The following is a 23,656-nucleotide window of genomic DNA, read 5'->3' as shown; positions in this document are numbered from 1 at the left end:
GTGAAAATACAATATATCTTGGAATAAGGGTGGGGATACCTGTAGTCATTTGAGACTGAAGAGGTCACTTCGATGAGTGATGAAACGTTTCTCTCGACAAACGTGTCCGGATGATTCAGCTTCCTGTGATCTTAGAAAAAGCTAAATATGTTGATGCAATTTTTATAGGCCTATTAACACTAGTCTTTCCATGACACTGATAATTTTCTGGACTTCTTCCTCTACGAAAAACATGCTTGATCGACAGGACTGTTGTCTGTATTTGCTTATGACAGGTCGGTACTACGCTGAAATTTTAGCCTCACTGACAAATCCAAAATAAGAAGATTGGTGAATGCCACAAGACGTTCCTAAATCATTTGTATTGCACTGTTTAAAAACGGATCAGTTGTTGATTTCGGCCCAGTGAGAGTTAGCCTTGTGAGCCAGACCAGTCTTGCGAGTGGAACACTTTGATGTTTCATTTAGACTGGGTCTTGTGGGCCAGACCGGTCTTGCGAGTGGAACACCTTGATGTTTCATTTAGACTGGGTCTTGCGAGCCAGACCGGTCTTGCGAGTGGAACACTTTGATGTTTCATTTAGACTGGGTCTTGCGGGCCAGACCGGTCTTGCGAGTGGAACACCTTGATGTTTCATTTAGACTGGGTCTTGCGAGCCAGACCAGTCTTGCCAGTGGAACACTTTGATGTTTCATTTAGACTGGGTCTTGCGAGCCAGACCAGTCTTGCGAGTGGAACACTTTGATGTTTCATTTAGACTGGGTCTTGTGAGCCAGACCGGTCTTGTGAGTGGAACACTTTGATGTTTCATTTAGACTGGGTCTTGTGAGCCAGACCAGTCTTGCGAGTGGAACACCTTGATGTTTCATTTGGACTGGGTCGTGTGAGCCAGACCAGTCTTGCGAGTAGAACACCTTGATGTTTCATTTAGACTGGGTCTTGCGAGCCAGACCAGTCTTGCCAGTGGAACACTTTGATGTTTCATTTAGACTGGGTCTTGCGAGCCAGACCAGTCTTGCGAGTGGAACACTTTGATGTTTCATTTAGACTGGGTCTTGTGAGCCAGACCAGTCTTGCGAGTAGAACACCTTGATGTTTCATTTGGACTGGGTCTTGCGAGCCAGACCAGTCTTGCCAGTGGAACACTTTGATGTTTCATTTAGACTGGGTCTTGCAAGCCAGACCAGTCTTGCCAGTGGAACACTTTGATGTTTCATTTAGACTGGGTCTTGTGAGCCAGACCAGTCTTGCGAGTAGAACACCTTGATGTTTCATTTAGACTGGGTCTTGCGAGCCAGACCAGTCTTGCCAGTGGAACACTTTGATGTTTCATTTAGACTGGGTCTTGTGAGCCAGACCGGTCTTGCGAGTGGAACACCTTGATGTTTCATTTAGACTGGGTCTTGTGAGCCAGACCAGTCTTGCGAGTGGAACACTTTGATGTTTCATTTGGACTGGGTCTTGTGAGCCAGACCGGTCTTGTGAGTGGAACACCTTGGTGTTTCATTTGGACTGGGTCTTGTGAGCCAGACCAGTCTTGTGAGTGGAAACCCTTGCTGTTTCATGTGGACTGGGTCTTGCCTCCCTTTCATTAAGAGCAAATTCAAAAAGCCAGACAACTGAGACGGACAGACAGCCCAAAAAGTGGACAGTTGTGACAAAACTCGAGAGCCCGATGAAAGAGGGCCACGTAGTTACACCACAGAACAATTGAAAAACAACAATAGTAAGTAATAACCTGATGAACGAGTAATAAATCTGACAATATGAAGTGATTTCCTTGACAACAGCCTATACGATTACATATTACGCAGTGTGTCATGTGACTCATTCTATGACATGGCGTCTTCGCCAACCAAGTCTACGTTTCACTGCGGGTTTGTAGATTTTGTACAATTCATACAAAATTTGTTTGTAGTTTTTTGTACGGTCTTTTAGGGTTTGTACATGTCCAAAGACATTTAGGTCAGGTGGATCAGCCATGCTAAAATTGTCCCTAGGTGTGAATTTGTCGGCCCTGTGATGGACTGGCAGCCTGTCCAGGGTGTCTCCCTGCCTGCCGCCCAATGACTGCTGGGATCGGCTCCAGCATCCCACGACCCCAACTGAGATAAGTGGCTTGGATAGTGGATGGATGGATGGATGGATGGATGTTATTGACAATTCTGCTGTATCACATTCCTACCCATGAACCCTGTGATTGGACTGTCATGTCTCTTTGCAAGCACTCAAAATAAGAGATGTGTTGAAATAAAAATTTTGGTTGATATTGATGCTGATAAACATTCCGGTAGATACCGAACTGATACCAAAATGTCCATTCCTTATATTTCTGTTCATCTGTTCCCCAACCAACCACTTCTACCAAAGCCACTGCATAGTCTCTATGACAGCCAAAATAGACAGGCTAGCATGGCCACTCTCATTTGCTCACTCCACATTAAACAAATGCTCCTCTGAACACTCAGCCGTGTTGATTTTAGCTCTTTGGTGAAAAGAAATATAGACAAGTCGCTCTGTCTCTTTCCATTTAATGGCTACACTGAGCAAACAATTGTGAAAGCCACGTTGAGGGGAATGCACCAGTTCAAGCTGTTTCTCATTCCCTTGTATCAACGCTGGTCCATTTACCAATTACACTGGCCAAACAGACATCACAGGCCTATGGATCAGTAACATGCTCGGGGTTGGATTACACCAGACAAGCCCTAAAACATGGCTCCCCCTGGAGGGATGTGGATGCCCCTGCCTGTAGCGTCCAGCTAGCGTAGCAACGGAGCTCTGATAGCTTTATTTACTGCTCACAGTGTTCTGCCATCTGCACTGATGGTGTAAACCTGGAAGTGGTGAGTTAGATATATTTTGAGTTGTATATATTTTATAAGTTATCCTCAGTAATATTTCTCAACATGAGTGATGGAGACATCTTTAAATTATTTGAAATGAAATATAATCTGGCTGCATGGTGGCACAGTGGTTGGCGCAGTCGCCTCGCAGCAAGAAGGTCCTGGATTCGAGCCCCGGGGTAGTCCAGCATTGGGGGTTGTCCTGGTTTGTCCTCTGTGTGGAGTTTGCATGTTCTCCCCGTGTTTTCGTGGGTTTCCTCCGGGGGCTCCGGTTTCCTCCAAAAGTCCAAAGACATGTAGGTCAGGTGAATTGGCCGTGCTAAATTGTCCCTAGGTATGAATGTGTGTGTGTGTTGGCCCTGTGATGGCCTGGCAGCCTGTCCAGGGTGTCTCTCTGCCTGCCGCCCAATGACTGCTGGGATAGGCTCCAGCATTCCCGCGACCCTGAGAGCAGGATAAGTGGTTCGGATAATGGCTAGATGGATGGAAATATAATCTTTGTTGTTATTCCTTTTCGTATCATTCTGAACAGTTGTAATAGCCACGGCCATAGCACATCCCAAAAGCCCCCGTGAGCTACTCTCTATTATAACTGAGTTAGGGGGCGGCATGGCTCAGGAGGTAGAGCGGGTCGTCCAGAAATCGGAAGGTTCCTGGTTCGATCCACGGCTCCTCCAGACAGCATGTCGAAGTGTCCTTGAGCAAGACACTGAACCCCTAACTGCTGCTGATGTGCAGGTTTATTTATAGAGCACATTTCAACAACAAGGCAATTCAAAGTGCCTTATATAAAACATATAAGGTATTATGAGAAGCGACATAAGGCAATAAAAAAAAATTAAAAACCAATAAAAAGAGTAAAAGGTACAGTGCAGTGTAAGATGAAAATAAAAGCCTCAAGTTTAATTTAATAAAAGGCAGCAGCAAACAGGAAAGTCTTCAGCCTTGATTTAAAAGAACCGAGAACTGCAGCAGACCTGCAGTTTTCAGGCGGTTTGATCCAGGTATGTGGTGCATAAAAACCGAAAGCTGCCTCTCCATGTTTAGTTTTGACTCTGGGGACAGAAAGCAGACCTGTCCCAGACCATCTGAGCGGTCTGGATGGTTCATAGTGTCGCAGTAGATCAGAAATGTATTTTGGCCCGAAACCATTCAGTGCTTTATAAACCAAGAGCAGAGTTTAAAATCAGTTCTTTGACTGGGAGGAAGCCAGTGTGGCGACCCCAGGCTTGAAGTGATGTGAGCCATTCTTTCGGTCTTAGTAAGGACTCGAGCAGCAGCGTTCTGCATCAGCTGCAACTATTTGATTGATTTTTTTTCCCTTTTATTTTTTTTAGAAAGACCTGCACCGTCAATGTATGGATGTTTGTGTGTGAATGGGTGAATGTGAGTGTAATGATCACAAATGAGTAGACTCGCTAGCCCTTGGCTAACGGGTCGGACCCTTTAGTCGACTGGTTAACGTAGTCGCCCATGGTGCGGGAGACCCGGGTTCGCGTCCCGGCTGTGGCGGTTCCCGGCTGCCCCCTGAACCCGGGTCTCCCGCGCCACATTAACCAGCCGACTAAAGGGTCTGACCCATTAGCCAAGGGCTAGCGAGTCTACTCATTTGTGATCTTTACACTACCCCCCTCCCTCTGCGCCCCCCCTCCCCCGCTTCAGCACATCAGCTCCCTCATGACTCTGGGCGCGCGTGCTTCCGTTGGCCTCACGGTCTCACCATCCCATCCCACTACCAACACCAATGTAGCGAATTCAGGGGGCAGCTGGGAACCGCCGCAGCCGGGACGCAAACCCGTGTCGCCCACACCACTAAAGAGTCCGACCCATTAGCCAAGGGCTACCGAGTCTCCACATCCGTGGTTATTACATGAGACATTCATTGTAAAAGGGCTTTGAGTGGTTGGTAGACTAGAAGAGCGCTATATAAGTGCAGTCCATTTATAATTAAACAAATAGTTTTTGGGAGGACTCCTGTTTGATATCGTGGCACACGTTTCCCTCTGTTAGAATGTGCCGTCGCGGCTCATTTTCCAGAGATGTATAGCTGCATTTTATACAGTACATCTGGATGGCTGCATCACATGTTCAAGTTTGTCCCTGACTTTAAGCATCGTGTGAAGGAAATATTTGCTGATGGCAGAGATATTACACTGAACCAACAGAACATTCCTGAGCGCCAGAAGAACTGGTATATTTTGCTGCGGCGGGCTCTCGCAGCATGTGACAGATTGTTCACCAGCTATAAAGAGCAATTTTTTTAGTAACGCAACACCATTTTGTCACTGTTTGGATTTCGGTGAAACACAAAACAGGACCTCGGTGAGGTATGTGGGTTTCAGTCTAGTTAGAGCCTGGGGATGGGTCGGCAGCGTGTGTGTCATGCCCGTGCCTAACTGACTCACAAACCAACGAAGGCTTGTGACTCAGACCCATGTTATCCCAACCGGGGGAGAGGGTGAGGAGAGAGGGAAGACTCATTTGTGCGGAGGTCCATCTCACCCGGGATTTATAGAGTGCTGTAGAGGACCGTTCTATTTCTGTCTTTACCTATGCACATCTGGAGAAAATATTTTATCCTGAAATATGTTCTCCCAGCATCCCTACGTGGAGAAGATGGCGTAATTGAGTTTTTTGCCTTGCTATTAATACGCCAGTTGTCAAGTTGAGTGCTTGAAGCCTTAAACAGATATATTTCAGTGTCATCTGACTTTGTGTTGTTTTTGTATTTCAGAAGAGCTGTATCCTCGATGACTTGCGTAATGGACTCTGAACAGCTTAAGTCTTTGCTAAGTCTGACCAACAGGGGGCTCAGCAGTGTGTGCTTCACAAAGAGGTGCTGTTTACATCCCCGTCCTGCCTGACAGTGTGCTCGTCTACAAAACAGTTCATGGCACTGCTTAAAGGGACATGCCAATCGATTGATTTATTCAAATTTTACTGCTTTGGGGAGCTTGTGCAGGTTTGGTCCCCATGATTTACACTTTTCCAGAAATTGGGATAACCGAGCTTTGAACCTGTGAGGTCATCAAGATTATAGCCCTGATATCTGAACTGTAGGCAATACATTTGGAGCAATTGAATGGCGGGGGGTGGTATTTTCCAAGGCATCTCTCAAAACTGATAAATGGGAGATGTTGAGATTGAGAATAACTCCATTAACACAGCCAGTCTTCACTTCGCCGTGTGTGTACCTGCTCCGTCCAGATTTACCATCATGCGGTTCGACTAACCAGGTTTTTGGCTGTTTACAAATGTTGATTGAGCCCTCCCAGTGAAACGGAATAACATCTATGAATGTAGTGGTACCTCTAGAGTTTATCTCCAAGGCCAAGGGCAGTTGGTTAAGGTCAGTAGCCAGACCAGTCAGTTACGATAAGTCTGCTGTTGAGCCGCTGATAAAGAGTAGTGCGCTACATTACTTCAGATGACACCCTCTCATTTTCAGATTTGAGTCAGTGTTGTGGTCACAAGTTAATAAAAGGCTGTTAAACAGCTGCTAGATGTTAATGATGCTCAAGTGATGCCCTCTTAACCTTGGGCTCTACTCGCTCCCCGGAGCCCAGTTCGGGTTAGGCCCTCAGTAGAATACATGCAAGCTTTCTGGTGTTCAGCCCAGCCAGATTCAATAGTTTTCAGGCATGGAGGTCTATCTTGCGCCAAGCCCGTGTAATTCTTTCGTAAGCCTGCCCCAAAGGTCAGAATGCACCTCCCGGCTTGAACAGGATCGGAAACCGGCAGAAGGCGGTGTGTACATGCATGAAATGATAATGTTATAAAGCAAGATGTAGCTGTAATAACAGGCAAGCAAATCGTTTTCTAAGTCAACACCTTGCACCATTAAAATAGATTTGGCTTTGCTGGACCCGCACCTTAATTTTTGAACATGTCAAACATAATTGGAAGTTTGGCGGGCCCTGCCCTGAGCACTCCTGGCTGCCAGTTTTGGTCCATATGTTGAATGATCTGTCAGGCACTTGCTGGCTCCCACGGAGTTAGACCAACCAATGCAAAGTACTTCAAACTGCTTTTGACCGCAATTGGATTTCGACCAATTATTGGGGGTAGTTTGGAGAGTTTGTTACATATTTTTTTAGGTGCTGACTGACAGATGAGGTCTAGCTGTTAAACCAGCGAAAGAGTAATGGCTGCTTTGTGGATCTCTGTTCCTAAATAAAGGATAATTATCCATCAAGCGTCGATGTTTTAACTGATGACAATTCTCTGGTAAAACGGCAGCATTCCTGAGTGGGCCATACGTCTTAGCAATTGATTTTTGCCCATATTTCCTTCCCTATGTGCACCTCAAACGAGAGACGACCTCCTTAGACAAGGTTTTTGGATGGATGCACTGACCAAAAGATGAGGTTAAGTGCCTCGACTGCTATCGAGGCTCCCTCTCCCCTGCAATTCCCACTGTCTCTTCTTCCCTACTCATAAAAATTCCTATGGGGAAGGGGTGGGGTGGGTTGGTTGGGCGGCCTCTCAAGCCAGCATAGTTTGCTTTCTGCCTCCTCCCGGTCGGAAAGGAAACTTTCATCACTGGCTGATTTATGGGCTGTCGGGATCCCCCCCGAGATTAGAAAGTCTTTTTGAATTCTCCCCGCCCCATACACCCCCCTCCCTCTTTTTTTTTTTTTTTTAAAGAAAGCTGTTTTTGTGTTGTTATACATCTTCAATTTTAAAGAGCTGAAACAGAGGGGCTTTGGGGAATAACGGGAAAGGGGGGGGTGAGTAATCTTCACATGTGCCACTAACGGCTGTCTCTGTGGACCATATGACAACGCACAAACTAGTCAATATAACGTGGTCTGCTGCAGTAAGAGAACGGGACGGGGACAGTTCACCACCACAACTCTAGCGAGGCCACATGTGCATAAAACGCCATCTCTGACACATTCTCTCTCCCCCCCGCCCCTTCTGTCTCAAAACACACCAGTTGTATTGAACAGACGGGGGTGCACAGCACGGCTGTGTTAGTCACAGTCGATATTGCTGCACCTCTTAATTTGCCCTATAAAAACAATATCACAGCATCTTAGTCCAGACGGTGTCAAAAACTTTAACACACACAGTTACTACTCCCAGAGGTCTGGGAGCTGGTGGGATGGAGTGAGCCGAGTATAGCACGGTGCCTCCTAGCAGGAGACAGTGTCGTTTGATGCGTCATTAACTCTTATAGGCTCCTCTCGTCTCTGAACTGTCCCTTGAGGTCTCTTAATTGGGCAGGGGATGACACCTTTTACGATGAAACAAGGCCCGTGTGTGTGTGTGTGTGTGTGTGTGTATATATGTACAGGGGAACAAACTGAAGGAAAAACCAAGATAAAGTGTCTTAGTACGGTGTTGGACCACCACTAGCCTCCAGAGCATCTTCAGTGCGCCTTGTCGTAGATTCTACAAGTCTCTGAACTCTACTGGAGGGATGGACACCATTCTTCCAGAAGATAGTCCCTCATCTGGTGTTGTGATGATGGTGGTGCAGAGCACTGTCTAACACCGTTGGTCCAAAATTCCCTTAGGTGTTCAGTTGGGTTGAAATCTGGTGACTGAAGGCCATAACATGTGATTTACATCATTTTCATCCTCATCAAACCATTCGGTGACCCCTCCTGTCCTGTGGATGGGGGCATTGTCATCCAGGAAGGGACCACTCCCATCAGGATAGAAATATTTCGTCCTGGGATACTGATGATCGCTCAGAATATATATATATTTTTTAATAAGTTTATTTCTGATTTTTTTTCTCCCTTTTTCTCCCAATTTAGTGGCCAATCGATCCCTATTTTAATTCAAACACCCACCCTCGTACTGCATGCGTTCGCCAACTGCATCTCTCCGGCCGGCAGTCTCGAAGGAGACGCCTCGCCACTTTCGTGACAAGGCGACTCCAGGCCAAACCACTGCTTTTTCCGACACACCCAGAGACACATTCATGTGACGAACACAAGCCGACTCCGCCCCCCTCCCGAAGACAACGCTGCCAATTATTGCTGCTTCGTCAAGTCCGGCCATAGTCGGATCTGACGAGGCCGAAGCGCGAACCCCGGTCCCCAGTGGGCAACTGCATTGACGCAAAGCCGATGCTTAGAATAATTTTGTATTGATTTGTAGTGACCCTTCCCTCTAATGGGACAAGTGGACCTAAACTATGCCAGGAAAATGCCCCCCATAGCAAAACAGAGAAAATGTTTTTCCTTTAAATTGTCACTCATCTGTATAGATGTATATAGGCCTGGCGGCCTGTCCAGGGTGCCTCCCCGCCTGCCGCCCAATGACTGCTGGGATAGGCTCCAGCATCCCTGTGACCCTGAGAGCAGGATAAGCGATTTGGATAATGGATGGATGGATAGATGGACATACATACATATACATACATGCATGACAGCGCTCCTCAAAGTTGTTCTTTGTGATGTAAGTTATATTTAGGTATATTTAGTAAAGGATAGAAAACCATAAATCAGTGTTTCTTTATTTGTGTTTGATTTTGTTTCATACGTCATTATTTTATAATGACGTATAATTATAATGGCGGCGTGAATTCGTTTGCAGCGGCCTCACCCAGTACTGGTGTGGGAAGGTGGCGGTGCGAACTTACGTTTGTGGCGGCCTCACCCAGTACCGTCCATGAAGTGTCTTTGTCCACGTCTGCGTCTTAAGTTTATGTCTTCGTTTGATGGCTAAGAGAGCTTGGTCTGCTGCGTCCTGTGGGCCCAGGGACCACGGCCCAGCTTGGAGCTACGCCCAAAGAGGAAACATCGAGGGCGGTCTGACAGGACACGGAAGTGAGGCAGGCTAAGCTAACTGCTAGCCCATGCAGACCGGCAGTTCCGACAACACCAAGGGCGGTCTGGTGGTGACCTCGCCTAGCGTTGACTGTGTTTTTAGTGTAGTCGTGCGGTATGCGGGGAGGTGTGTCGACGGGGTCTGGCTGGGAGAGCTGGTGTTGGATCAGTCGGGGGAGCCTGGTCTGCTGCATCCAGTGGGCCCAGGGACCGCGGCCCTGCTGGAGCTGTGCCCAAGGAGGAAACACTGAGGGCGGTCAGACAGGACGTAGAAGTGGGGCAAGCTAAGCTAACTGCTAGCCCACGCAGCCCGGCAGTTCTGACAGTCATCCTGACTGGCGTTCGCTGTCTTGGACAGTGAATTTTTTTGTTTTGTTGATATGTTGGACATAGGGTGGCACAGTGGTTAGCGCTGTTGCCTTACAGCAAGAAAGTTCTGGGTTCGAGCCCCGGGGTAGTCCAGCCTTGGGGATCATCCCGGTTCGTCCTCTGTGTGGAGTTTGCATGTTCTCCCCGTGTCTGTGTGGGTTTCCTCCGGGGGCTCCGGTTTCCCCCCCCCAGTCCAAAGACATGTAGGTCAGGTGAATCGGCCGTACTATAAAAATTGCCCCTCGGTATGAATGTGTGTGTGTGCATGTATGTCTGCCCTGTGTGATGGCCAGGCGGCCTGTCCAGGGTGTCTCCCCGCCTGCCGCCCAATGACTGCTGGGACAGGCTCCGGCATCCCCACGACCCTGAGGGCAGGATAAGCGGTTTCGGATAATGGATGGATGGATATATGTGTTCTTGTAGTGTTTTTGTAGTTTGGATATATGTGTTTTTGTCTTTGTGTTGCACTGCTGTGGGCGGGGGGAAACAACATGAAATGGAACGACAAATAAATGTTCCTGATTCCTGGTTTTTTTCCCGTTTGCTCTGTCATGAGCATGACTGAAGGTCATAGTTTTCATTGACCATTGTGTTACTGCTGCTTTGTCCACACACGACGCAGCGCTTGTTTCATTCATGTGCAGTCTGTCACACAGTCTTCTGCACGGGTTAGCACGTGCTATATGTGTGCATTTTAAGGCAAATGTGTGTTTTGTCTGTCCGTAGGCTCGCTGGTTCTGGGAGGCCTACTTCAGCTCCATGAAGGCCATCGGCTTGACGACGCTCCAGATCATCAACGACCGCATTTACCCATACGCCTCGCATACCTACGAGCAGTGGAACAACCCGCCCGTGGTGGTGAGTACTTTCCTGTACGTCATGTGTTTGTTGTACAGTTGAGCGAAGTTCGTCTTTGTTCTGCTGTCGTAAGAGAAGATGCAAGAAAGACTGTGAAAAATGTAGGTTTGTGTCTTGAAAACAAAACCTGGTGTTTTTCTGTGCGGTCCTCTAGTCTTTGCACCTCCAGCCCTCAGCCATTTTACCATACAGTATTAGCCTAGTGTGTGCCCAAGTGTGACTGTCTTCTTCTTCTGTGGTGGATACTGTGAGCTGTGACCCAAGGAATCCGTTCATTGCCGATCTCTTGGCACTTCGGATGTTTCCGGTTCGGGATGGAGCTTTGGCCGTACAAGATGCCCACAGTATCTTGTAACGGGAATGATGAATATTTACACCTCTGCGCTCTCTCTCTCTCTCTCTCTCTCTCTCGTAAATCTCCACCGGTGTGGCAGAGCGAGAGCTGCTTCCTTCCCACACGCTCAAAGTGCTTCGCAGTTTGGTAAACACCCATCCAGCTCCGAGGCAGCGAGGTGGTGTCAGCAGTTCTGCGCCGAGAAGAATCCACCAGTGTGGTGAAAAATAAGTTCCTGCACGTCTGAGTCATTGTGCTCGCACAGAGAACACTGGATGTTAGGAACTGTTTGTGTGTGTGTGTGTGTGTGTGTGTGTGTGTGTGTGTGTGTGTGTGTGTGTGTGTGTGCATATCAAATCCCTGTGGTTGTGGGGGTGTGTGGCTGCAGACAGCCTGACTGTGGGACCATCTCTCAGGAGCTGTTAATCAACCTAGTCTGATCTCCAGTCCCTCCCCCACCCTCAGCATGGGGGATAGAGGCCCGTGTGTGTGTGTATGTATGTATGTGTGTGCATGCACGCACACGCACTTGTGTGTGTTTGCTGCGTGCTTGCATAAGTTTATATCTGTATGTCAAACGTCAACATGCCACCCAATGTAAGCAGACCTACTGAAATTCCTGGATTTGCAAGTAAGTCCGTGCAGTCAGGTTGCGTTGATGTAAACAAGGTAGCGTTCTGACAGATATTGTACAGGGACTGCCGGTGCGGAGTGGCTGAGAGCCACACAGCCCTGCTGGAGTAACGGGCTCCCACACAGCCAACTGCGCAGTCATGACCACCATCGCCTCCTTTCTTCTGAACGGGGCAGCTTGTTAATCAACTATTACACTTGACATTGCCTGCCGCTGTCAGAAAGTTTGGTGTGTGTGTTCAACCCCCTCCTGTGCTATCCATCAGCATCACTCAGATCTCCAGGCCCTTCCAGACCTGCAGGAGGTTAATTGTGCCAGGGATCAGAACCTTTAGCCGTTCCTGCCCTAGTTGGGAGTTGAAGTGCTTTCTCAACGGATTCAGTGGAGAGACAGTGAGAAGGACTTGAACAGAGCACAAAATAAATCAGGCAGGTCCCCCCCCCCGCCCCTCCCCTTCAGGATTCAAACTGGTAATTGAAAGCACATTTTGCAGGACTTATTGCTGGTGCCTTTAGAAGGGGGATGTCAGATCGGAGGTGGGCTGCATTTTTGTCGGGAGTTGTAGATGGTCGGTACGGTTATGAGGGTTTTGTTTTTAAATGTTTCGTGATTTTAAACACCTAAACCCGCCACAGGTTTCTGTTTTTTTTTCCAGCATCGAATCTGAAACCCCGTTCAGCTGTTAACCAAGTCTTTAAGTCTTTTAAAGGCGTCTTGTATTTTAGTTTAGCTTTTGAGCTACAAAAGTATTTTTAGTCGGATTCATTTATTCATCTACATCATTTTTGCACCGAAGCAAAACCCTAAAAAGACCTGCTGTTGCTGCATGCTTGTGTGTGTGTGGGGATTTCTGTGTGTGCGAAGAATCGAGAAGAACTTGCACTGTTGTACAAATCCCCAAAAGCATGAAAAAAAAAAAAAAGGTTTTCCCCCTAATTCGACTGCACAGTAAGACGAGTCCCATCGGTGAAATCTGTTCCTATCTGAACAGAGTAGTAGCAGCCTTTTTAAAACTCACTCAGGGGCCATTTTGACACTGAGCTGTGGTTTTCTTTTCATCTGATGTATCTCATCAGACAAATGACTTAAGTGGTCTCTGCCCTTTTTTATCCTTTTTTTTTTTTTTATCACTTACGTGTTACCGTGTTAGCTTAATTATTTCCCCCATTTTCTTGTATGACAATGTTAGAACGACCACAAGGAAGTTTCCGCTCGCCAGTAAAGAGGGGTTTTATTGGTGGAGGAGTGACTGATGTCGTGTGTGTCAGTGGCTGCTCCTCTGTTGACAGACTAGCGTGGACGCCGCCGAAGGAGCCACATAACCGCCGGCGTGTGTTTGTGGCCACCTGGGGCCAGAGCGGAGACGCGTACTAGACACACTTCAAGAAGCCCACAGATTTACTGTGTCATATCTGCCCTCTCTCCGCCCCCCTTAGATTGGCATGGAGCGTCACTGTAGCTCATGTGGAACATGTGGGTGTTCTTTGATCGGCTTTATTGACGGGGCACCTTGGAGCTCTGCTGTGTGTAGTGGTAATGGTGCCGTGCCGTGTGCTGTGATAAAGGGGTATACAAAAGGCATGCCTATGTTTATCGTTCGTGCTAGTGCGTGAGAAATTTGTTCTTTCGATTTCTAATTCATACAAGCGCGTTTGCATGTGGGTGATCATCCATGTGCATGTATGCTTCATAGTGTCTGAAAACCTCTGCACTGGTATTATTTCTTTAACAGCGTCACTTGATCTGAGCCGGAGTCGGTGCAGCTCCCGGGGTTTACGGGCCAGTTTATTGGAGAGCCTGGAAAGAGAAGCCAAGTCCCATATTGGCTGTAGACAGTTACTGACACTGGAGAGCCTTTTACTGTTCACTACCTGGAGTGCTCCCCTATTCCATCACATCTTCTCTCCCAGCTTCTACCGTCCCTCGTACCTCCTCATCCCTTCCCCCCGTAGAGCTCACGAGGTCTCCAGCTCTATAGCGGACACTGGAATACAGTAAAACACATAAGTCACGATAACGTTGCCAGATTAGTGGAGAAATCTTTTTCTTTTTTTTTTTTCCCTCTCTCTATTATTTCCATGTTCAGACAAATGCAGTCATTTAGCTAGCCAGCTAATTTTGCCCACAAGCTTTCTAATCCTTTTCTGGGCGTTCTGTTTTGTCCTGCTCACTCTGGCTCACTACTGCTTTTTTATGGTTTGCCTGGCATTCCGGGTCACTTCCTTGCTCATTGCTTGGCATTCTTGCACCGACTCTATTAACTTCTGAAAGAAATTATTGGATGATATTTGCTCCACAGTAAAAGCCACCGTCTGGAAATCACCACAGGTGACCTCACCACCCAGTGAAGCAACATTATGGTGCCTTAAATCATGGAAAATCTGACAGTCGGAGGGATAGCATTGAGAAGTCATGAGGCCGGCCTTACACTAGGTTTTCACATTACGAGACTGTTTTAAACATTAAATTTGTTTGTTTTCCTCTTGTTCCTCATTTTTGCACAGAAATGGTCCAGTGTCAACAGCCCGCTGTTCCTGCCCCTCATTCCACCAAGGTCACCTGGGTTCACGGCAGTTGTACTTACCTACGACCGCATTGAGAGTCTCTTCCGGGTCATCACGGAGATATCAAAGGTGCCCAGCTTGGCCAAGCTGCTGGTGGTGTGGAACAACCAGAACAAAAGCCCTCCTGAAGGTGAGCCGGCAATGGCAGGCTGATATGGCTGCAAGTCCCGTTTCAGATGATGGAGATGCTTTAGAATGTGTTGCACAAGTACATTATCTTTAGGTCGTTTTGTGCAGGAGAGGTTCTGCTGAGCAAGCATATACTTTCTCAAAACGCTGCTTTACATTCATGCATATGGACAAGCACATGTACACCCAGCAGCTTCCCAGTACTGCTACAGTCTTCTGCTGTTGGACCACTGACCATCTCTACCAGAGCCACCAGAGTGCTAAAACCCTTGTCCCAGTGGTAGTTAAGAAATGATGGTCTTCATCCTCATGGCACCTTTATGTGTCTGTTTTAATCAGCAAGGTCCAACAATAGGGTCAGTTATTTGCTTTGTTTCTGTGTCTTGCTTCAGGACATTAGAGGACTCAACATTGTTTTTCTTTTGTTTAGAAATTCGCTGCACTTGTCGGCCGGGATCTGCACATAGTATGAGAAAGCGGCTAAACACATGAAATACAACTACTACAACTACTAACCTGATTTGAGTAAACCCTTTTTTCCCCCTCTTCCTCCATGCCAGGGTGGTATTTTAAAATCCCAGCGGAGCTTCTGATGTACAACAGATGAGTGATAACGGCAGGAATAGCCAAGGCTCATTTCTCCCGCAGGAACACTGAGAAGCATGACATGCTCAGTTGTAGAGCCAAAGCTTTCTGGCTTCCCTTATGGAGAATAAGGAAAGCATCGCCGCTCTGTGGGTTGTTACCCTCCAATAGAGGACTGTAACAAAAGATGGCTGTGAAATTGAGATGTTAGTATTGGTTATGCCTCCATCTCCTCTTGATGTGGTTTTACCAATTTAATTTGAAGACGTCAACGGTTCTCCTCAGCCGTGCTAGATGAAAAACAGCATTCTTGTTTTTGTTTTTATTTATTCATTTTGACTACTTGTCTCAACCTGCCTTATTGTTCTGCTTACAGCAATTGTTAGTCTGCAGCGTAAGACTCCAGTAATTATTTCAGCCCTTTACAGATATGTCCGTAAGCTGTTATTAGCAGTGATTTATTGTGCCATGTGCTCTATTTATTTGCTTTAATTTGGTAATTAAGTACACAACCGCTCATGGAGCCTCACCCCGTTGACAGCTCGGCTCAGCTTTCAGGACGGCGCTGGTCCTGACCGGGAATTAAAACGATCCACCTGCCTCAGGAGTCGGCTAATGTAACGAAGCGGCGAGGCCACTTTGAAGTGGCCCCTAATGGCCCCGCGTTGCCTTCTGATTAGAGACGTCAGCGGCGCCTGGCTGGAGCTTTGTGACCCATTAGAATTAACAAGGGGCCATTGACGGGTCAAACGCTAGAGGATTAGCCCAGTATGAAGACGGATTCTTCTTCATTGACACCGAGGCACATGAAGCGCCTCCTTTTGCTCCCTTCCGTGTGGTGTTTTAATAAGGAGCTGGTGTCGTAAGAGTCTTAAACGTGAACGGTCTCTTCGCTTCACCCTCACTTTGAGTGTGTGTTTTTTTGTGTGTGTTTTTCAGTTGTGTTATTGTGCTCTATTTGACGCCCAGCTTTTTCTGTTACCGGCAAATTCTCTTGATCTGCTCACCGTGTCTGTAGCAGTTCTTATGGATAGTCTCCATTGCAGGGTAAGAGGGCCAGCAGTACCTGCATCGCGTTTGAGATTGATGACTGTTTCTGGGGGGTTAACACAGCAGATGTGTTTCATTGACCCGTGGGCTATTGTTCAAAACAGAAGAAGGAATCTAAAAAGGTGATCTAGATTGCTTTGCAGCAGACAGTTGTTTACCCGTTTTTACATTGTGTGTTTTCACCCATGCCAACACGAGACCTCTGATTGGTTATTCCTCCTCTCCTGGTGTCTTTCCAAGTTTTAAATGAAAGAAGAAAATGCACCAGAATGACTTGAGAAGAAGATGTGGTAGCATATGGCCGCAGTTTCCCCTGTTATAGCTTTTGACAGGAGACCTCAGACTTTGTTAAGAGGAGCTGGAATGCTTGTCGTAGTCTGTCAGGCCCCAGTTGCACCATTAATGAGGAGACACATTTTGTGTCATCTCTGTGTGCCACACTGCGTGCCGTGGACGCTGCCCAGCGCTGCAAAACACAGCCGTGAAAAAACAAGCTGTGTGGATGTGCCTTCAGAAGAATCTCAGTGTGGTTAGATTTGCACGTGCTTGAGGTTGGCGTAGTGATATTAGTGAAGTCTGACTTCAAGAGCACTCTATTCCGCTGCCAGGATTGACTTAAAATGTGTCTGTCTGCGGCAAATGACATCATATTTCTCAACTCATCCTCAAAAACTGAAATAGGCTATATTTGTAGTTTTATTAAACTTGTAAAATATGGCAGCGCTGATCAAAGTGTACATTTAGAAACTCAGTAGTTTGTTGCTTGTCTTCCCTCCTGATAGAGTCTCTCTGGCCAAAGATAGCGGTGCCTCTCAAAGTTGTGCGGACCAAGGAGAACAAGCTGAGCAACCGTTTCTTTCCCTACGACGAGATTGAGACGGAGGCTGTGTTGGCCATCGATGATGACATAATCATGCTGACGTCAGACGAACTGCAGTTTGGCTACGAGGTAAGCAGCCGAACCCCCAAACAATTTCTACCTTCTTTCCTAAAAGGAAAAGCTGATCCCAGCCTTGACCATAATTCACCATCCACCCACTGATGGCAGGTAATGCTGCCAGCCATTTCAAGTTGATCCCAGAGTTTAAAAGGCGTTCAGGGGAGATTACTGTCCCAGTCCCCGGTAGTTTGGATCTGACCGTCTGCTCATGGAGGGGGGGAGGGGGGGTGTTTGATGTGTGAGGAACGATGACAGGCCCAGAGCTGATGCTTTCCATGCTCGCACACAAGCTGCGCAGCGCCACTCACTCACCTGAAAGACATTTAGAGCCCATTTCATAAAATTGTGCTCAATTTTAAGGATAATTACATGGAATGAGAGGCAGGATACTATAGACCAGCTGTCTGTCTGAGTGCATGACAGTCCCTCACGTTCTCAATAACAGGATCAGGTTGGGATAGTTGACCTGTTGGAGAGCCCGCATTAGGAATCTCTCGCCACCTTATCAACAACTCTTTTTGGTTCAGACCAAAATTGTCCAGACGGCTGTATTTGAAAACTAAAGATTAATTGTGTATTAAACGTTTCTGGGGGCCAGGTCTTCATCATTAATTTTCCGGTGTAAGCCATCAGTTCTCACCTTGGCCCTACTAAGCTGAGTGAGTCAGACAGTCTGTCTCCTTCTCTGCCATTTCTGTAGGTGTGGAGGGAGTTTCCAGACAGGCTGGTGGGCTACCCTGGCCGGCTGCACCTCTGGGACCACGAGATGGGGAAGTGGAAGTATGAGTCGGAGTGGACTAACGAGGTCTCCATGGTTTTAACTGGAGCTGCCTTCTACCACAAGGTACGCCTTTGAACCCCCTTGTTGAATTGCAGAACCCTCCTTGATTTGTCCCAACACCCACCATAGTAATCTCACGTAACAATGACAGAGAAGATGAAAAATGTTGCAAAGAAACTACCCTTGTGGGGAGAGGGGCAGTAATTGTCCACAAATTTCCTCTGGATCTACTTTCTTGCTGTGATACTGCCCCCCAATGCCCCAAGGCAGACCTTTGGTCTGATTTTTGCAGGACTGAGCTACTCATATGGCTCTGCCATGGGTATGTGAAAGGGCGTAGGCAGGGACCGTCTCTGGTGGTTGAAAATGGATGAGTGCAAAGTCAGGGATAGGGCAAGGTTATCTCACTGTCACCTCACGCCAACCCAAAGAAAACTTGAAAGAGGATTTCAGGTTTTTCCGGCCCATATTCATGCAGCAGTATCTGAACAGTTGTTTAAATGGGCTATTTCATTTTCCTCACTGTATGGTGCTAGATTTCTTTAATCATAGACACACCAATTTTCATGGAATATATCAACTTCCATTCCAGTATTTCAACTACTTGTATACATACAAGATGCCAGGAGACATCAAGAACTGGGTCGACGCTCACATGAACTGTGAAGACATCGCCATGAACTTTCTGGTGGCTAACATCACCGGCAAAGCCCCCATAAAGGTAGGCTGAAAACACGCTGCTCACTGTTCTGGCTGCCATGACTCCGTAGGGGAGGGAAGAGGGCTGGAAAGCTGTTGTTCTGTTCTGACAGACTGGTCCAGCATCTCTGTGTCTGATCAGTTCTCACCCTACCGGCCCACCCCACCCCCCCTAACCCCCCATCAATCTGCCTATGCCCAGGTGCAGGGGCCCAAGCCAAAGCCCCAGCCTTAACCTCCCTTATCTGGGTGTCATTCACTGGCACTCCCCCTTCGAGTATGTTTTCCTTAGCACACAGGGGCTCACGCACACCCTGCCATCACATCACCCGGCTGCACACTCCCCTGCGCCTGCACTCCGTGCACACACCCCTCCCCAAATATCTCACATTCGTTCTCTCAGAAAACACCGACATGCACGCAGACGCGCTCTCTTTCACTTTCTTTTTCTTTTTTCTTTTTTTAAAATCTATTTCTGATTTTTCCCTTTTTCTCCCAATTTAGTGGCCAAGCGATCCCTATTTTAATTCAAACACCCACCCTCGTACTGCATGCGTTCGTCAACTGCATCTCTCCGGCCGGCAGTCTCGAAGGAGACGCCTCCCCACTTTCGTGACAAGGCGACTCCAGGCCGAACCACTGCTTTTTCCAACACACCCAGAGTCGCATTCATGTGACGAACACAAGCCGACTCCGTCCCCCTCCCGAAGACAGCGTTGCCAATTGTTGCTGCTTCACCGAGTCCGGCCATAGTCGGATCTGACGAGACCGAGGCGCGAACCCCGGTCCCCAGTGGGCAACTGCATCGACACAAAGCCGATGCTTAGACCGCTATCACTTTCTTTTTCTCTTGCTCTTTCTCTCTCGCGTGTGTTTGCAGGCAGGGCTCGAAATTAACTTTTTTCCTCAGTGTCCCACAACTGTCCCGAATTCTACTTTGTATTGTCCCGGATATAACCAACAGTGTCCCAAATTTTAATTCTTGTTGTCACCCCCCTCCCAATTATGCAGAATACATATAATTTGATCCTTTCTTGTCACTTAATCATCACACCATGGACTCTGGTCCACCATATAAGTTTAAAATACTTATTCTTTTATTGAACATATGAATATTAGTTTCGGGAGTTTCGGGAGTCGGCAGTCGTTTCGGGAGTCGGCAGTATTGGGGCTTGCATCAGGGGGCTGTTTATTCAGCCACCTCAGCATGTCTTTCTTCTTCTTTTAACTGTCGTTGATGATGGTCTATCGCTCTGGCTCTATGAATGTTGGATAGCTGGAGTCAAGCAGCAGCCACTGGCAGGGTGGATGACGTAGAATGCATTCTATGATTTGCACGAACAGGCGATTGACTGCCCCATCGTGAGGCGCCGCAAGAACGTAAGCCTTCTGTAGTTTCGCCGTTCACACGTTTTTATTAAATGATTCAAACGACAAAGTAACGTCTAGATACTCATAATTAATGACTTTGCAAATAACACCTATTTCGAAGTTTACTTTGACATTTTTTTTCACTGTCCCGGAATTGTCCCAGACAAAATACATTTGTGTCCCAGTAGGATTTTTTATGGTCCCCGGGACATCGGGACATCGGGACATCGTTAATTTCGAGCCCTGTTTGCAGGTCTGGAGCGCTGGATGTGGACATCTTGTGAGGTGTTTGCACGTCGCTGGTCAGGCGACAGAAGTTTAGAGAGAATGCTGCCATTCATGCCTGTCATGAACAGTACATGAACTGTTCCCATAGTTTCACTTCCTCGGACTCTTCTGTTTATGATGAGCTGATTGCTTTGATCTCGAGCTCTTATTGGCCGGTTGCTGTGGGATGGTTCCAATATGCTGCAGCTATTGCAGCATATCCTAGCAGTTTGCTACCACTTTGAATAGTAAAAGGCCGGCCCGTGTACAGTACTCAGAATGTGCTCGGTATCAGACATATTTTGTTGTGAAACAGCATCTTTCAGAGCCCACTGATATGAAGTATGACAATAAGTTCTGAAAATACAAGCAAAAACTATATATATATATATATATATATATATATATATATAGTTTTTATATTATTTTCTATTTTATTGCTGACCTCTACAATTTCAGTAAGTTGCGTTATAACGTCTCCGTACTATGACAAAATGCCAGTTCTTGCTCAAACACGGGGCTTGTGTGTGTGTCTGGTTTTAAGAGAGAGGTGTACCCAGTAATACGTTAAACGACTCGTCCTCTGCCTCTGTTAAGGTGACCCCCAGGAAAAAGTTCAAGTGTCCTGAGTGCACTGCTATTGATGGACTGTCCCTGGACCAGACGCACATGGTGGAGAGGTACGGCGGATTGGATTACTGAAATCTTACCTCCAACTTCCTTTATCCGAAGCAGTTGCAGCGAAATAAGCTGATGCAGTTTTTATGTAACGCAACTCAGACATTAAGTACCTTTTTGCCTGTATGTTTTTTAAATGTGTGCATTTTTACGTGACCGTTAGATTGATATTAAGAGCGTATTTTTAGTGATCTGTGATCTGAATATTGCAGAATTTATAATGAGGGCCTTGCATAAAAGTCCACTGTAACGTTTTAGGTGCAGTCCTTCGACTAAACTAAGTTGTGTTCTCATTCCCAGATCCGAGTGCATCAACAAGTTTGCGTCAGTGTTTGGCACGATGCCTCTGAAAGTAGTGGAGCACCGCGCCGACCCGGTGCTCTACAAGGACGACTTCCCCGAGAAGCTCAAGAGCTTCCCCAACATCGGCAGTCTGTGACCGGCCCGGAACGGATCTGGACCCCCCCCCTCCCCCCCATGCCACGTCTAAATGAACTGCCCGCCCCCTCATCCTCACTTGGTTGTCCTTTCATAATTTAGCAACAACCCCCCCGCCCCCCCACACACACACACACACTTGGGTTCAACAGATGATGAGGTGATAAGTGATCAGTGATTTTAAAGTTTAACCGTGATCTAGGGAAACGGAGTATAATTGAGCATTGTCTCGTTGGAGCAGTTCTGGAAGATGGAGCTTCGGAGGGAGGGATGTCTGTGTGTGGCAGGCCTGACCAAAACGGAGGGAATCCATAGTTACTGAAGGCAGTTGCTGTCATCCGGCGGTCCTACTTTTTTTACAATTCCGTAGTCTCAGGCGGCGTGATTTGGTGGAACCGAGCACGTGGCGTCCGTCCACTCGCCTGGTTTAACAAAGGGCATCGAGACAAGCCACCTCGAGACGTTGGGAGGCTTCCACATTCTTTATCGTTACATGGATTGGATTGATACCTCCGCCCTGCCGTTTGGCAGGCGGAGCGAGCGAGCGGAGCGTTGTGGTTTGGGAGCCGGACGCCCCGCGGGGCTCGGGGATCATAAATTAAAGCAGCGCCGCCTTGCCGCAGTTTTGAGAGCTGACCGGGCGACGAGCCGCCTACCTGGACCTACCGTGTGTTATAGAACGTTAGTGTTTGTTGAAGCAGCCAGCGTCATTTATAAAGAGTCCCAAGTGGGATGTTTTTTTTTTTTTCTATCTTAATTTTTATTTGCCTCTTAGAACGGAAAAGATGAAGTCAGTCAAGATGAACTCGTCTTTTCCTGCACACGTGCTGCCGGGCAGGAAGATGAGTCAGTCTGTGCCATAAATGACACAAGTGACTGGTGACGTTAGTGTGTGGTACTTCATCAGTATGGTAGGATGTAAAGTAACACTGCTAAGAGATGGTGCACACACACACACACACACACACACCCGTCTCGTTTGTGTGTCAACGCACATTTGCTGACAGATGTTGCCGGCTGAGCTAATGAAACGTGTGTAATTGCACTTCGCCGCAGACCGTTTCATCGGGCGGCGTTTCGAGAGGCGCTCGGACATGACAGGGTGTGTACTGAGAGCGAGCGCCGAGCTGTTAGCTGCTCTATTTCCTAATTTGTGCGTACGAGTTCCGCAACGGTGTAGGGCTTTTTTTAATGGGTGTGTTGAGAACACAGCAAGAGCGATGAGTCCGCGTCAGAAGAACGAGGCTGCAGACCAACTGATGTATGTGGACCCAGTAGTCCTGGTCCGTGTAGTGTTGTCTGCCAGTGTCCTCTCACGGTTCTGTTTGTCTGAGCTGCGTCGGCCATTACACACAAGCCTAACGAACTTTAAGATGTTAATATTGCTCTGTCATATTTTTCTTTACCGTTTTTTACTTTCATAAGCTGTATAGTAAGTGATGAGACTCTCTGGAAACAAGCTGTAAAATCAACACATGTACTGTATTACTGTATACATAAACACATGTACTGTATACACAAGTACACGAGTGACTTTGCAGTACCTGATGAGTAAGAATACATGATGTGCAAGCTTCCTGCTTTGAGGGATGACGACATCTTTTCTGTTACTGATGTCTGAGGGTGTTATTCATTGTGTGTGTGTGTGTGTGTTTGACGATGACGTGATCACAAAGTCAGCCAGACTTTTTTGTTGTTGTTTTTGGGGTTTTGTGTTGTATTCTGCATCTACCCAGTTGTGTAGCAGGCCGCGTGCAGCGGGCCCCGCAGCGCTCGGGGCCAATCGGCTCGCGGCGCCGCTGCTCCGGCCGGCCTGTCACCTGTTGTTAATATACTGCCCTGCCTAATCCGGCCTGTCCCATGTCAGCACTTCAGAGGGGTGCAGATCATATTTTCGTCAACTTCGATTAGCGTGACGCCGCCGTGGGCCGCGCGGGCTCGTCTCGGCGTCCGCGTTCCTTCAAAGGGAATAAAAACGCGCGGGGATTCCAGAACGGGACAACGGGGGTGACACCGCGGTGATGCTCTGGCGGCGTCAGCATGCTGACACGAGGCCTTCGGGGCAGTCCGTAAAACTGCGCTACCCACAACACTTGTGTGGTCACGCTGATGCCGGCCTGCCCTGTGACGGACGTCCGCGTCCCTCGTCTTCCTCACAGAAACTTAAGTAATTCATCCTTTGATTGACAGCTGTGATATACACAAGGCTCAGCGTTTTCGGGTTTTTATTCTTCACAGCCACAAGAGGGCACTGTTGCATAACCTCACACGAACAGGACCAACTTCTGGATTCGTGGAAACCAAATCCGGGTGAAAATCGAGTTTAA

At 47.5% G+C, this 23,656-nt stretch overlaps 1 protein-coding gene across 1 annotated transcript in view; it reads left to right on the top strand.

Moving 5' to 3' along the window:
* ext2 (exostosin glycosyltransferase 2) overlaps positions 1 to 22,939 on the top strand; it is a 35,027-nt gene extending 12,088 nt beyond the window's left edge. The window contains exons 9-15 of the mRNA XM_056278626.1: positions 10,728 to 10,859; positions 14,332 to 14,521; positions 16,938 to 17,104; positions 17,796 to 17,939; positions 18,469 to 18,597; positions 20,811 to 20,893; positions 21,192 to 22,939. Coding sequence (XP_056134601.1) covers positions 10,728 to 10,859; positions 14,332 to 14,521; positions 16,938 to 17,104; positions 17,796 to 17,939; positions 18,469 to 18,597; positions 20,811 to 20,893; positions 21,192 to 21,330 — 984 coding nt within the window. The 3' untranslated portion in view covers positions 21,331 to 22,939. The remainder of the gene's footprint in view (positions 1 to 10,727; positions 10,860 to 14,331; positions 14,522 to 16,937; positions 17,105 to 17,795; positions 17,940 to 18,468; positions 18,598 to 20,810; positions 20,894 to 21,191) is intronic.
* Positions 22,940 to 23,656: the final 717 nt, after the last annotated feature.

This window comes from Lampris incognitus, chromosome 4, assembly GCF_029633865.1.
Source record: "Lampris incognitus isolate fLamInc1 chromosome 4, fLamInc1.hap2, whole genome shotgun sequence".
Taxonomy (NCBI): domain Eukaryota; kingdom Metazoa; phylum Chordata; class Actinopteri; order Lampriformes; family Lampridae; genus Lampris; species Lampris incognitus.
This window is presented reverse-complemented; position numbering and strand designations above follow the sequence as displayed.